The sequence below is a fragment of the Trachurus trachurus genome, assembly GCF_905171665.1.
Source record: "Trachurus trachurus genome assembly, chromosome: 4".
NCBI classification, from domain to species: Eukaryota; Metazoa; Chordata; class Actinopteri; order Carangiformes; family Carangidae; genus Trachurus; species Trachurus trachurus.
Window position 1 is genome coordinate 14,025,029 of NC_139898.1, and position 16,253 is coordinate 14,041,281.

General features: G+C 42.7%; 2 protein-coding genes across 2 annotated transcripts; one reads left to right on the forward strand and one right to left on the reverse strand.

The window, feature by feature from the left end:
- Positions 1 to 30: 30 nt before the first annotated feature.
- fam78bb (family with sequence similarity 78 member Bb) lies at positions 31 to 2,758 on the forward strand (the record flags this gene model as incomplete). The annotated part of the gene is made up of 2 exons (XM_083970429.1): positions 31 to 407; positions 2,236 to 2,758. The coding sequence occupies 2 exons, from the start codon at positions 31 to 33 to the stop codon at positions 2,756 to 2,758; spliced, it is 900 nt and encodes a 299-aa protein (XP_083826555.1).
- Positions 2,759 to 6,174: 3,416 nt separating this feature from the next.
- slc35a3a (solute carrier family 35 member A3a) lies at positions 6,175 to 15,596 on the reverse strand. The gene is made up of 8 exons (XM_083970426.1): positions 15,223 to 15,596; positions 14,857 to 15,066; positions 13,421 to 13,575; positions 13,201 to 13,323; positions 9,321 to 9,495; positions 8,373 to 8,491; positions 8,067 to 8,200; positions 6,175 to 7,953 (listed from the first exon to the last, which is right to left on the reverse strand). The coding sequence occupies exons 2-8, from the start codon at positions 15,044 to 15,046 to the stop codon at positions 7,863 to 7,865; spliced, it is 987 nt and encodes a 328-aa protein (XP_083826552.1). The 5' UTR covers positions 15,047 to 15,066; positions 15,223 to 15,596; the 3' UTR covers positions 6,175 to 7,862.
- Positions 15,597 to 16,253: the final 657 nt, after the last annotated feature.

Here is a 16,253-nt window from a genome sequence, read left to right on the forward strand (position 1 = left end):
ACCCACCTTTGCCTTACACAGTCTCATCTGATGCACGGCCTCATAGTGTTGATCCTGGTCGAGTCCCACTCAGCCTTGCTGTTCCCCAGGCCTGTCGGGCTTACTTGGCTGCTCCTGACCATCACCTTCACCTGCACAGACATGGGCTGCATCCAGAGCATAGCCTGTAACAAGTCGCGCATCAAACGAGAGAACATCGTGGTGTACGACCTGTCCGCCACCATAGACCACTGCCCGACTGTTATTGAGGAGAACTCGCCCATAGTGCTCCGCTACAAGACGCCCTATTTCAAAGCCTCGGCGCGGATAGTGATGCCCCCCATTCCGCGCAACGAGACGTGGGTGGTGGGCTGGATCCAGGCGTGCACCCAGATGGAATTTTACAACACCTACGGAGACGTCGGCATGTGAGTTCACACCTCTGGTACCTGGCGTCCTCATCACACCCCTGTGACGTGTGCATCCACATGCATGGGTCGATATTGTAGTATGAGGGTTTGATTGCAATGCAATGCAATGCTTGTCCCTATGCACCACGCTGAGCTGCAAAGAGGAGCATTTGTGCACGCAGTAGGTTAACTGTGCTCACCAGCCTCCTTCATTCAAACCCCCACCGACAGATTCTGTTCCTGTGACTTTGCCACCTAAATAGAAAAGCTGCTATTAGAGGAGCTAAACAACAGTTTGCTGCTCTCACACTCAAATTGTGCCCACAGAGACATGTCCTTCCCCACACCTCCACAATGCACACACGCACACACACATTATCTGGAAGGCATACAGTAGGCTATATGTGGGGGTGTTTAATCCTGCTGGGTTTAGGGAGTGGGTGGCTGGGTGTAGGGATGATAAAGTGGGGCTTAGGGTGGGCTGTCGTCAGATTGGTCATGAAAACAAGACAAATAGATGGAAGGGGGCCACGACCAGATGACAAAAACTGTTGGGTAGCCTACAACAAAGAGATTATGGTAATCCATTGACACACTGAAACACTAGATACCATTTACAGGCAGCTGCTGTAGTCTCATCTCAAACTCCTGTCTGGATAAGAATTACTGTATGACATTGTCTCATTTAATCTTAAAACAGAACCATACAACTTTTCTGTACTTCAGACACAATAATATGGTCTGTTTGCTAAATATAAAGAAGACGAGTCTCCATCAACCATTAGATTCACTGTCAGTGAGTGATTCTTGAGATGCACGCTGCGAGATGCTTAATTAAATGATGTAGAGCAGTTATTTTTTTCAATAAAGTAAATACAGTTGTCTAGTGAATAGTGAAAAACCCCTTGATGATTTCTCGACAGCAGCCAAAACTGCTTTATTTATTATGAGATGGAAAAGGAGGCACAGCAAATGTACGTGCCTGAATATTTGTCATTCGCCTTAATAAATGGTTAATTTTATTTTTTACAAAATAGTGGATAAACTAAGCCTTTGATTAATCCAGCTTCAATATGTGATTTTTTTTAAGATCACAAGTTTCTGTTTTCAGGTGTGATGTGCTTTTTTTCATTCTACATATCCACAGTTATGCAGGAACACATTCTGCACTTTGTATGAGTAATGCATAAATGATTGGGCCTTCAAAGAGCAGCCTTCTGCTGACATATAGGCTACTCTCACTTTGCTGCAGAACATGTGTACTCCCAGGTGTCCCAGTATACTATGACATTACAGTTTAATCTTAAATCACTGTTAAAAGCAATTTCTCTCTCGTTTAAAGGGTAAGGCAGGTGGTGTTATAGTTTTTGCTATTATACTGTGTTACTGTAATTTGTCCGTTTACCCTCTGATCTTCTCAAACCTATGTGTCATTCAACCCCCAGTCCACATGGGTCAATAACGAGTAAATATTTTCCTGCAACAGCTGGGCACTGTGGTGTATTAGTTGGTGTCTATTTCCAGCTGTTTCCTTATGGCAGCAGGACTGTGTGAGGCTGACTCAAAATAAACTACAGTGCCCATGTTCATTGTAATAAAATGAACATGTCACCCAGGGCAGCAGTGAGGTCCATTAATTTGTTCGTAATGATTTTTGGCATCATTGGCACAGAGGGATGAGCTAAATAAGGCACTGAATACTCACATATATTTGTTGGTAGGATGAGGATCAGTTCATTGTTTTGGGTCTTTTCATGGGATTTATTGACAGAATATAATCAAACATATTCTTGAAGTGAATGGCACACAGGCATTATGTTTTCACTCACCCTCCGTCTCCCTCCAGGTCGAGCTGGGAACTGCCTCAGCTGCGAGAGGGCCTAGTGAGGGCCATCAGCGACTCAGACGGCGTGAGCTACCCCTGGTACGGAAACACAACAGAGACTGTCACCATCGTGGGCCCCACCTCCAAGCCATCCCGCTTCATCGTCAGCATGAATGACAATTTCTACCCAAGTGTCACTTGGGCCGTGCCGGTCAGTGAATCCAACACGCCCTTACTGACTAACATCAAAAGGGACCAGAGTTTCACCACCTGGCTGGTAGCGCTCAACACCACGTCCAGGGAAAAGATCCTGCTCCACACCATCAAGTGGAGGATGAGGGTCGACATCGCCGTGGATCCGTCCCTGCCTCTGGGCTCCAGGGCCAGGCTGGTGGGCCGGCTGCACCAGGACCAACCCCGGGTGCTGACCCGCATGGAGCCCATCCCTCTGAACGCCATGGGGAGGCCCAACGCCAACGACGCCCAGGTACTGATGTGGAGACCGAGGAGGGGGCCTCCGCTCGTCGTCATACCGCCCAAATAGAGCACTGAGAGAATCTGAACGGCCGTTTGTTTTTATCATATCATAGTGGGCCTCTTCTTCAGTGAAACGGCTGAGATAATCAGACAAATTAAGATCTATCAGCAGGCTGAGACTCGTGTGAACTGTCGATGGCACAAATAAGAGTTGCAGTCTTTTGCGTCTATAATCTTGAGGGGACAACTGCCTTAATTCCCCACTGCTGCCTTTGACGATCCAGAAAGTATGCCGGTCTCTACTACTGGTGCTGTTAAGCCGTTGGGTTGTTCAGGCTTTTAACTCCTGCCCAGCATGACAACTGAGCGAAGCATTGTATAACTTATGAAAATCCGCCACCAGTGCTGGGATGTAACGCAAAACCTGTACTGTAGCTACTCAGGCCTAGAAAAGAAATGATCAAGCCTAAACACAGACTCTGTTTGAAAAAAAAAAAAAAAAAAAAGGTTCTTTGGCCTTAATGATGACATGATCCTGGCCTGCTCTGTACTGCGCACTGATGTGTTCTGTAAGAGCGTAACCAAGGAATGGTGTAAGTGTTGATGTGTCACACACAGGTCCACGGAGGACAAGGCTGCTGCGGGGTTTATTCATCACACAACTATATTATCAACCGAAATGTTACCGGATGATGTGCTTTCAGAGATGATGTGAGTGTGGGTATGCAGGCATGTGTGTATTTGTTTGTAGTGTGGTGTGTTTTCTATAATGGAGCCCCAGGGTCAGGTCCAGGCTTGCTGCTTTGTCACACCAGACTCTATCTCTCTCAAACTCACACACACACACACTCACACACACACATATACACATTTGGGGGGGTGATTGTTAGATTGTAGGATCATTTTTAAAGATGATTTAAAAACAGGAAGATTGTCAACATACAGCATCCTTAGAGCGACTTTGCTTTTTACATATCAAAGGAAATGTAGAAAAATCACAGTTTGGATTCAGTCATACGCACACACACACACAGTCATAAAAGAAGCCCTGCAGCAGGATTTTTTTTCTTTCCCAATTACAAATGGCCAGTTCATCCAAGCTGCAGAGCTTCTCCCTCTCTGCCTTTTGAAACCCAGTGATGCCTGAGTTGATGACAGCCTCCTACATTAGAAACATGATCTCGTCTTTTCCATGTCCCACCTCATCAGATTTGTGAGGTGAAGAGGCAAGGTTACTTCATTTCACGAGTCATAAAATGTGTCTCCCCACAGAGGACAAACAGAGTTCTAATATGTCTTCACTCAGTCAGTATATGATGTTAAAGAACAGAGATTGTAGTGAAAGGGAATTGTATCTGTACTTGAAAGATTGATTCACTCAAATTACATTTCATTTACCTCTAGCCTTTATCTAGTCATGTGGGTTTTTCGGATGAAGTTTTGAAATATCTGTTTGTGAGATTCTGCCTCCAAAACAATACAGTGGTGGTCAAAGAAACTTCTGGAGTTATCGCAGGTTTGAAAAACTGCAGCTGTACAGTTAGTAAGAACCAGCAGCCATACAAGCAGCTGCACCTGGGCACAGTGTTGCTTTGGGGCAAAGGCTAATGTTGGTATGTTTACATGCTGATGTATAGCCGATATAAAGCTCACCATCATCGGTTTGAGTGTCAGCATGCTAACATATGCTAATTATCACTAAATACAATACACAACACAACACAATATAGCCAAGGCTGATGAATGTCATTCTTTTTGTATACATTTGGTTGTAAACCAATGGTAAATTTTAAGTTTTTGACATGATGGTGCTACATGAATAATGACAGCTCATCCAGAGGATGACATGACTTATGACACCACATATCATGACCATCCATCCAGCACAGGATGTTTCAGACGAAAACATCTCAGTGGCACCAAAGGATACCTCAGGATTCACCACTTGGGGACTGTGCATGTTTTCACAAAAACTTCATTGCAATCCAATGCAATAGATGTTGACATCTTTCAGTCGGCATGGTGGTGGTGAACCCAGCAGTCATCTGACAGACATTTCCATCTCTAGAATCGTGACACTAGCCAAGTAACAAATAGACAACATAACTTTACTTTGTTATCAACAGTTTAAACAAGGACTGTTTCTTCTCTAGACAGTATTTACATTGATTTACTTATTTCTGGAAAGATACAGTATGCTCTGAGCACCACAAGTGGCTTTCTATTCATCTTCAAAGTATTGGAGTGGAGACAGAAATCTCACAAACATATCTCACAAACTGCCAAAATAAAAACCAAAACTATCTACATACATTGCTTCGTACAGCTATAAGTGAGAGTTTGTGTTTTTATTGTTTGTTTTTTTACCCTTTCAAGCTTGGTGTAGTATTTGGTTTACACAATTCAGTCTCTTGTGCCATTATTATCTTTTATAAAAATGTGTTTTTAAGATGATTCTTGACTTAAAATGAAAACCAGAGTGCAGCTTACAGGAAAAAAAAAACATCTCACACTCAAGGTGAATCTGAGAGTAAAATGTTGCTTAACTGTTTTTTGCAGGCAGGTATTTGTGCTGTTTTTTCTGTTTGTACACACTCAGCGCACAGTGGGCCAGTAAAACAGGTCATGCTGAACTGCTGAGCTGGTCCAGGTGAGACAGAGATGAAGAGAGATGGAGGATGTAACCACATTAATTTTACCCGTGCTGCTCATTTACTCTTGGTGCAAACCGAACAAGCCTTCACACGTATACACACATACACACCTCATCTAGAGCGACACTAGAGCCACGATCACCGGGAGGACTGTCCTGCCTGTGTATAAGGAGCCAACAACATGTTTATTGTAGCCATAAGGAGCAGTTTGCGTGACAAATGGCATCTGAGAGCCCAAATTGACAATCAAGGGGAAACATCTGGAGCAGCACTTTTCAACTAGAGAAATAAGAAAGGGATCTTTATTGGTTGGATTTAATTCAGAGAGTTGAGGCTTTTTTAGGGTGAAACAAAATGTAAAGTTTTCACAAGTTGCCCCGATTAATGTAAAGTGTTGAAGAAAATACATTTATACTTGACCAGGGGGGGTCACACAGTTACTGCTTATGTGCATCGGGGGCCTCAAGTGTCTTTTACAGTCACAGATGTGCCTGAAGACTCGGGTAGAGCAGTACACGGCCCTTCATGAGGAGCTCCACTCATTAATTACTACTTGTTCTGTTGATTGACTGGAGTTCATTGCAGTGATTGTTTCAAGACGACTGGGTAATGGTGGTTTACAGTGTTATAATACGAAGAACACGAAACTCTGCCGTGTTACAGTCCTTTCTCTCAGACTGTCTGGCTTTTGCATGCAGTGTTTTTAAACTCATTAAAACAAATGCCAAATATATTGAAGTGTGAATTTATTCACGTCATGTGGTTTTCAGTTCTAAGGTGACTTGCAAAGCAAATGACAGGCTACGAAGGTGATTTGGAAGTTTTTACTGTAGTGTGTTCTAGTCTGAGTAGAAAATGTAAATGTGTGGGTTGCATGATAGAAATCACCAGGGAGGAGACACACAAGAACATGATAACACATTCAGAGGAGTTAAAGGAAAACTTTTCTCTTTTATAAAAGATTCACATATTGGTAATTAAAATAATAACGTTATTAATTATACCCGCTTTATACCAAAAAGAAAAAAAAACTGTTCCAGAGGAAAATTACCAGCCAGCGTGTACAGTCCACGGTAACTTTTACCTCACAGGTGTCTGACGTAATCAGTATCAATATCTCAGTAAATTCAGACTTAGCTGGGCCACATTTACTAATATTTTGATCACTTTAACATTGAATCAACAGAATATGGCGTTACACAAGCACAGGACATAAGGAGCTGGATGTCGATAATCAGAAGCTTTAAGAAGTTGTGTAAACTTCAGCCTAATTAATGAATTAATAAATTAACAGACAATTCATTTAGATTGATAGGTTACGATTTAAATGGTGCTACTGTGAACACCAGAGGTTAACATAATCTCAAATGGTACAAAATTACCATAAAAGTCAAACTTGTCCTTTTTCATTTCAAAAATCAAAATCTATAAATAATCCCATGTTACAGCAGCTCTCAGATTAATTTATTCCTGCAGCCTTTTAGTCATACACCCAGATTATAGACAGACTAGAGTCATACAGTGATCTGTATATGTTATCAAAGATGTCCCAGTGACTATATGTTGCTTGGCAACAAAATCCATTTCCAAAAATAGCTGAACAAAACGCAGTAAGAGAGCCATAATTTTGACAACAACACTAGTTCTGGTGACTTTAACTACTAAAGTCTGAAAGCTCTTGTAAAACTGGATGTTCTGCCTCCCAGGTCAACGGGCTTGTTAAACTGTGTACAGATCCCTCTCCTCTGTAACAGAGTCCTAACCCCAACCACGGCCCCCGCGCTAACCTTGACCATTTGTAACCTAAACTACGTAACTGTCGGAGCTTGTTGCAGTATTGAACACAACTTTAGAGTAACCAGCGGCCGTGAAGGATCATTTCAGGACAAAACAAAAAAGCCCTGAATATGCTTTCAGAGGCCCAAAGTGGGACAACTCAAGACTGCCAGAGCCTTAAATACTGCCACTCTAGAGGTGACAGTTTGGGCTAAACTCACACTACGTCTGAAAAAATGCTATTGGAGAATATTCTCAAACTCCTCCGTGTCTGCCTCTGTAATTCGTTATTGTGTAGGTTGAGACTGACATGGCAGTAACAGTGACTGGCAGTCAAACAGGTGAACACAATCAGTCGGTCCTGTTGAGAAGATCTCTTCAGCTTCAGATTATCTCTACAGCGGAAATTATAGGAAAAAAGAAAATACATACAATCCGGTTTTCGCCACAGTTTTTCTCTTCTCACTGGTTACTCGTCCCAGCTGAGGCACTTTTGGTGTTCGAGACCTATCACAGCGTTGTGCTTGCTATTTGTTTTTTGTAATCTCCCTTTTCCTGCCCTCTGTTCCCAACCTGCTCACCTCTTCAGTTACTAATCCGCTGCTCCTCCTTTTTTTTCCTTTTCTTTTTTTAACGACCTTTCCCCTCTTTTTGTCCCTGTCCTCTTTTCCCTTCCTCGTCTTGACGCTGACAACAGGACCTCCTGCTGCTGTTGCTGTAGTGTCAGCCTTGAGTGTCACCCTACGCTCTGCTGGGGTTGGGGGGCGGCTTGCCTTCGTAGCCGTACAGGAAAGTGGCCACGATGACCAAAATAGCCCCCAGGAAGAACACACTGTGGACGAGAGGAGATAAGTCTATCAGCCTGAGACTATTGAGATCATGAAACAGGAAAAACACAGATTAAAAAAAATGCACAAGAGGCAAGACATAGACTATTTCTCCTACCCAGTGGGGTCGAAGTCCTGCAGCCAGAAGTACGATATAAGAGTTGACAGGATGATGGAGAGCGATGTAGCAAAGCCCTTGAGGATGTTGTCTGCATATTTGATGACCGCTGCTATGACCAGACCACCCAGCGCCTGGAGAAACAACAAACACACAGACACAGATGGACAAAGGCATGACCTGAGCGGGCCTACAGGGAGTCTGATCCACCAAATTACATAGTCTGTTACCCCAGAGGCTTGATAATACATTCGATCGTTTTGGTGGGAAACATATTGAAACACCATCAGTGGAGTGAGACTTTACCTGCAGTGCTACGACAGTCCAAGTGATTGTGTTGTAACCCTGGAACATTCCCGACTCTTTCACCCTCTCCCCGTCATAGACCAGCATGCCGAAAAGACCAAACACAAGACCAAACATCCCTGCAGACACACATATAGTACAATAATTAAAATGAGTGAGCGAAATATGAAACAGTCAGTGATTTCTGTTCCGTTCTCATCTTCACACAGCATCTGCTCCTTCTTTCTTCTGAACATTACGAGGCTTCTACTACTTATTTTAATTGTGAATAAAGCTTCAGATTGATTGTTTCCCACTAATACCCCATAAAATAAAGAAATGTTTGGTATTTTGTATATCAAATGACTGTAAGTCTAAATTATTTGGCTTATCAATGGAGATTCTTGATAATATAATCATTCATTTCCTTTATTTTCCATTTTGTTGTATCACTTTTTTTCTTTTTTTTTTTTTTTACAAATACTAACAAAAAAGTTGCATTTTCTTCACTGCTCTCGTCTTGGCTCCAATATTTAATGCAGGTGAAAAAGCTCCAAGCTCACACCAGGAATCACAGGAGACTTAACACACGCCTCACACGTTCCAGGGTAAAAATAAACAGACAGGAACATTCATCTTTACAGAAATGTATTGGAGGTAAAAAGCCCAGCTGGCTCTGTGCACAGGGAAGAAAGGAAAGTGAACACAAGAGCTGACTTCAGACACACAGAGTTGGGATTTTTTTTTTTCTTCAATCTGTTTCCAACAACGATATCTCACAATGATATTCCTCTGTTGACGGATGTGCGTTAATCAAAAGTTGGGGGAAATGTTGTGGAGAATTTTATACTTCTATCCTAAACATTTGAACATTATTTTTCAGTGTACTTCATTATTTTACACATACAAGTCAATGGTACGCCGTATGAGAACAAACAGTCAACACAGATTTGACAGAGGAATACAGACCCAGCTGGATGTTTCGGACCCAGACGCTCTGCTTGCTCTCCTTCAGGATCTTCTCGAAGTAGACACCAGCGAAGCCGCTGGAGCAACACGCCACCAGTACCGCTGTCACACCCACAAACTGGGATCCTGCAGACAGGGCCTCCTTCTCCGGAGTGGCAGCAGACTCAGAGGGCCACTGCAGGCACAGGAGAATCACTTGGTTTATAATAAACCTTGAGCTGCAAAGTTCAGTCTTAACCTTGAACAGCTTGAAAATGTTACACAGCGTGGGAATAAAGAAAGAAAAAACTGTGTGTGTATGTGTGTTTGAATCTGATGCCAAGAAACAGTTCAGCACACAACCTCCTGCAAAACAACTAGTTTTAACACTCAAGAGTGTTGTAAAGGTGCAGACTAAACAAACACGTGTTAATTACTGAGAGGTGCTGATTTCCTCATTTCCAGTCTATGCTAAGCTAAGCTTCTGCTGGAAGTCAATGTGGATGGAAACGTGACTATACAAAGACCAGTGCTAACAGAAGTGATGGGCGCTGCCACGCTAATGGTCAAAAGCAGCAACTCCATGTATCATACGTTTCCAACCTGCCAATTAAATGTAATCTTTACAATAACATTCAAATCTCTCCATTAATCTATGAAGCTGTGAACCTGAGATTCGTACAAAGGCGTTGTCACAAGTTTGCCGAGCTATAAAAATGCTGCAGAGTGTTAGTTCTTGTGTTATGTGCTGCACTAAGCAAGAAAGTGGGTATTAATGCCAAAAAAGAAAAATGCTGATCCCTGGTTGTGCAGAGTAAGAAATGTATTGTAGCTATTGCACTTCTTCATTTGGATTAAATATATATATAATAATAGAACAAGATGTGGAAAGTGGTTGAGGAAAACAGAAGTAAGGAACTGTGGGATGCTACAAGCTCTTGACTGGCCAAGCAGCACACATCATGATGGTTGACAAGGGGCAGTTGGGATAGATGTGGTGAGCCCAGCTGACAGTAACACCAGAAAGAAGGACCGTGAGAAGATTAACAAGTATCAGAAGCTGAAGAAACGACTGGAAAAGATGTAGAAAGTGAACTCCAAATTGGACCCAGCACAGTCCAGGTACATCTCAGGTCTCTGTCCAGAAGAGTGCAGCACAAGCTAAGATATTGTGCATAACCCTCAAAGTACCAGGCCTCTGGTAAAAGAGCCAGACTTGGTGACGACACCATCCCACCACATGAGGGTGAGGGGGAGATTTTTTTTTATCATAACATCACCTGACAAGCGATAACTAACACCACAAACCTTGAAAAAGAAAAAGTGAAAATTAGATGCAGCACTTGTGAAACACAGGCCAATTATCTTTTGGTTGATTCTTGCTAATTTTGCAGCTGTGTGTTTGTAGTTGACACAGTTTGCAATCGTCACACCTGCTATAGCTGTGTTATCTGTTGTTGTTGAGCCTGCACGTCACGACGTGCCACATTCCCACACTCCACACAGCAGCTTGGGAGTGAATGTGAATTTTCTACCTGGCTGAGCCTGTAGATTCATGAGTGCTCAGTCAACATCATCATCATAGGGCTGGACGATTATGGCAAAAAGCATAATCACGATTATTTTGGTCAATATTGAAATCACGATTATTTACACGATTATGGGGGGGGGGGGGGGGGGGGGGGGGCTATGCAAGGCAAGGCAAGGCAAGGCATCTTTATTTATATAGCGCATTTCATACCAAGGCAACTCAATGTGCTTTACATAAAGACAAAACATTAAAAAAAAGAAGCAGGATTTCTAGCTTGACCATGCTACATTATTACCTTAAATAAACAGTGCCAATGTGTGTTTAAGGTTTTTAAGTTTATAATTTTAAATATTTATTCAAAATTTATTTAAAACTTTTTTTTTTTTAGTTTTATGATCCAGCAGCAGAAACTATACAGGATGTTTAGCTTAACTTTTCTACATTTTTACCTTGAATAAACAGATTTGGAGTAATTGTCATGGTTTAACTTATTAAGAGGGAGAATGGAGGCTCTCTGCTTCCGTGTGTGTCGCTTATTGCGTCTCTGGGATGTAATCCAACCTGGGAAGATCAGAGCCTCCGCCCCGCTGCGCTGTCCCAGCTCTCGTCACAAACGCACCCCATAACTTCTTCTTTTTTTTTGACGCGCCCCATAAGTGATCTCTTGTTTATGACAGATTAAACTACACAAATACACGTCGTAACATTGTATAACGTTATCCGCCGCTCTACAGATGCCGGCTTTGTAAACATATGCACATGTAGCCTACGGGCCGGGGGAAGAGGAGGAGGAGGAGGAGGAGGAGGATGGGGGTTGTTGTTGTGTGGCCGCTTTGAGGAGACGAGCGAGTGTTTTAAATTATTATTTCCCGTTCATTCGTCCTGAGCGGTGGCCGCTGTGGACTCGTCCACAGCATTAACTGAGAGAGGAGTGCAGTGCAGGCGCGGGGGCGGAAGCGCGCATGTGTGTTTTTCAGAATAAAACACCAATAGACAAAAAAATAATCGTTTTTCTTCGATTACAGTGTTTTTATGATCGTGAGAAGCCAAAATCGTAATCACGATCAAAATTCGATTAATCGTCCAGCCCTACATCATCACATCCGGTGTAATATCAACTGAATGCAGCTGCCTTTGTTTTGCCAAGGAGGAGATTTCGCAACCGCCTTTCCTTTTGTGACGCATCATCATTCATCAGCAAGTGATGGTCAATATTTATACAGTGTTTCTGTTTGGGCCTCTTTTTTTTTTACTATTAATTTAACCTTTATTTAAATCCCACCGAGATTAAGAGTTTCTTTTCTTTATCTACCAACAGATTTTTCTTTTCTTCTTACATTTAAAACCACAAACAAGGCAAATCATCAACATCTTTCAGGACGATTCTGGACTCACAGCCAGGTGTCGCTTTTGACTCACTATGTACTGCAAAAAGGGGCTGCCGCTTCACCCGGCTGGTTCTTTGCTAAGGTGCTGGAGGCATCAAAAGTGTCCAAACTGAAGAAAGAGATCTCCGCACACTTAGATCTATGCAATCTCACTTTATTATTATGACTCACTATGTACTAAAAAAAAAAGCAGGTGCAAAAGAGACTCTCAGGCTGAGAGCGTCAAAGTCTAAAGGTCCTAAAATCAGGTGACGCACAAAACCTGCAGTGGTTTGTTCCTGGATGTGAGTAATTCAAATGACGATTCCCCACAAATGTTTCTTGGAAACATGTTTGAAACTTGGAAAAACTGTTAAACCATAAACCATTCAGTTATTGTTGAGCTTTCTGCCAAAACCACAATTTGCTAACACGTGACTCCTGGAGTCAATGAACAGCTCACATCCCTGAAACAGGTCGGCATTACCTTGTCATACCAGACTGCACCAAAAAAGAAACACCACTCAAGAGACAGCGTATGAAAAAGACACACTGAAGTGACTCATTCTCACCATTGGAATACAAAAGGTTATAAAACAGGTCTGAAGAACAGCAGCTCCACTGAAGTTTTTCCAGAGATGAAGGAATGATGAAGGAAAAAATAAATTACAAATAACATTCATTATATTTTTTTTTCTCGATTTGACACTTCAAAGTTTGGATACGTTTTAGGAAACTGCATGGGAGATCATCCAGACCCAGCAGCTGTGTCAGCCTGCCTCTGTCATCCTTGAGATCTGTCATTATTCTACACTGTAACCTGTCCTTGAGGCAAAGTCTACATAGACTTTTACTACTACTCTCATTCTACCTGGAGTGAAAGGCTCCAATTCAAAGCAGCTATTCATAAAACCTTTCAAATGATCATATGCATTTACTATTTTCCATCTAGTGGAAGCTCAAAGAAGAAGATTGTTATTCCTACAAACTGTTTTCAGCTGACCTGCACAAGAGCCACTCCAGCCATGAGAATGAGCAGAGACAGCCACTGGTAGACGCCCAGTCGACGGCCCAGCATGGACACTGAGAACAGAGCCGTGGTCAGGATCTTCAGCTGGTACGTCACCTGATGGAGGCAAAGTAAAGAATGCATGAATGAGAACGTGTTAAGTTAAAACACTCAGAAAAAACAAACACATGGCTCATTTTCTAGCACATGGTACCTGGTAGGTGGCTGCGTCCAGGTTGGACAGAGCGACGTACAGCAGGTTGTTCTGCAGTGTGTAGATCCCAGACGGGATCGCCAGCTTCAGTGTTTCCATGGGTTTGTGGGCAATTTCCTGACGCAGGATGCTATTCAGAGCTCGCACACTGTAACCTGAGGAATGAAAACAACTTAGACCGCTCCATACATCCAATTTTAACCTTTTAACCATTCAGTCTGGCAGGATGTAACGGGATTCAAACTCAGCTGTGCAGTCTTTTTAACAGAGTACTGAGGTCTGTTGTATTTGATCTGTACATATCTGAATGTTCATACTAAAGCAGAGCACAGGGCCTTGTCACCTAGAAGCAGGTTTACCATCTGAGACCTACTGTACCTCAGCAAACCTGCCTTTTCCATCCAGCACAAGGACAGACAAAGTTTATAGACCTCCAGAAATTCATCATCCCAGTTACCTTTTTGTTTCAATACAACAGGAGAAACCCACTAAACCTGATCCATATTTCTCAATAGCAAAATGTGTAGAGCTTCTCAAGCAACAGGATACTCACTGACCTTCTGTACTTTTTTTGGTATTATACTAATAGAGTGTCCACAATGAATCCTATCTAATTTTATCCTTTATTTCATTCATTGACACTTCTTGTAGAGCTTTTTCTATCTATACAACATCAACAACAGAAAATGTTTTCGTTCAGTGACAAGAATGTATCAACACGACTATTAATAACTCCAAATGGGACTCATCCTTAGTTTTTAATCACCCTCAAACTTGTTATAAATACATTATTGTTAACTCAAAATGTTCATGTAATATTTTGTACAAGTAAAAAATGTTTGATTGTTTAATAATTTCAGTGATCTAAAGATGGAGCAGAGGGTTTTGCTGAATTTCTCTGTTGTACAGGCACTTTTCAATAAATGAGAGTATCATGGAGGTCAGCAGTCCTCATGATAGTGCAGCTACTGAACCAGACTAGAGACCATTTAAAGGCCCAGGGAACCTTTGCAGGTGTTTTGAGTTAATTAGCTGATTACAGTGCAACGCCAGTGAACTTTTTCACTATGTTCTAACTTTTTGAGATAGTGAATTTTGGGTTTAATTGATTAAATGCAAGCTGTAATCACTACAATTAAACTAAATGAAGACATTGAATACTTCAGTCTGTGTGAAATAAATATATGTAATGTTTCACTATTTGAATTGATGCTAAAATAAATGAACTCTTTGTGATATTCTAATTTATTGAGATGCACCTGTACATCAATGATTATGTAGGTTACTGTATCAGAGTATTGGACTGAAGGTAAGACAACAGGAGAGGGGAAAAAACAAACATTTAAAAATCACTTGACCAAGATAACATAGTGTACAAGAATGACAACTGGTTTGTTCGCAGCCATATGACTGAGGTGACATGGACTGTGACTCACTGTGCTCCTTGAAGACGAGCAGCACACAGGTGAGGATCTTCATGACCTCGGCCACCACCACGGCCGAGGAGGCCAGGTACCGAGGGCCCTCGGCCTGCAGGGTGCGGGAGTAGCGCATGGTGAGCACCAGGGAGGTGGTCTGGAAGACCAGCACGCCCAGAGAGAGGTACTTCAGCCGGGACGAAGCCATGGCCACAAGTCCGTGGGTCGCTGGCGGCAGAAAGAGGTGGGGGGTGGACCATAAGGACACAGGGGAAGTGGTTAGAGAGATATAGTTAATGCTGGCAGGTAAACACAGAGGCACTGGGGACTGGAAGATCTCAAGAGGAGGTGTTTACTCAAGGAGGGGTCGCAGGCAGCTCTCACCTTTCTCCCTTTGCTTCAGTGGCGCCCTGACAGCCACCGGCCACACGTAGATGGATGGTCTCCGCTCAAACTAAAAGCCCCTCTGCAGGGTTCACAGCAGACCTCCCCTCACAGACCAGGTACTGGAGCCTCAACCCAGCTGTCAAAACAGCTGCACTTCAGCTCCTGGCGTCCATTGGCCCTTGTGTTGATCCACCGTGCCGCTGATACCTGCACATTATCGGCTCAGGCTCTCCGCACACACGGCCGCAGCTCTCACCGCCATCACGGTCCGACCAGCCGCCGGAGACAGAGAAAGTGACTTACAGAGAGACAGAAAGAGAGGGAGAGACTCCAGACAGAGAAAGGCTCATACATGTACAGTCCGGAACAACTTCCGTGTACAGATTTCTTTCTCTTCTCTCCTCGTCGCGGCTTCCTGTGAGGTTCAGGGCCCCCTGCTGGTCCGGAAACAAACTGCACCGCTTACAGGCACTGAGCACTCAGCTGTCCAACACACTGTGAAGGGTTTTCTCAGATATTAACAAAGAGCTCTATTGGGCTTGTGATTTATTTGATTAGGATAAGACTTCACATGACTCAGAGCTGCTTCAAATAGCCTATGTTTGGATTTGCAAATAAATAAAAGCCACAGTGATCGTAATGGTACTAATGTAATGGAGTTTTCATAACACCAACAATGTATTTAATGTTCCATGCAGAGCAAAATAGGTAATTAGGTAAGATTCAACAATGTTTACTGTTGCAAAAATGTTTTCTTTTCCCCCTGTAACACTGTGGTTTTCATGAACATTGCCATGGTGATGTTTCTCAGCTATCACCAACGTCTTAATATAGCACTGTAGAGGGGTGGCAGTGTTGATGGGGCTGAATGTGCAAGATTAAACTATTGACTTGTGGGAATGATCCTTTGTTCCTGCAGCAGTCAGATATTTTAACCACAAATAGCGGTTGTCTGTTGTTGTTGTTGTTGTTGTTGTTGTTGTTTTTATCTTCTGGAGGTGTATACTTATTTATTTATCCTTGCCTAT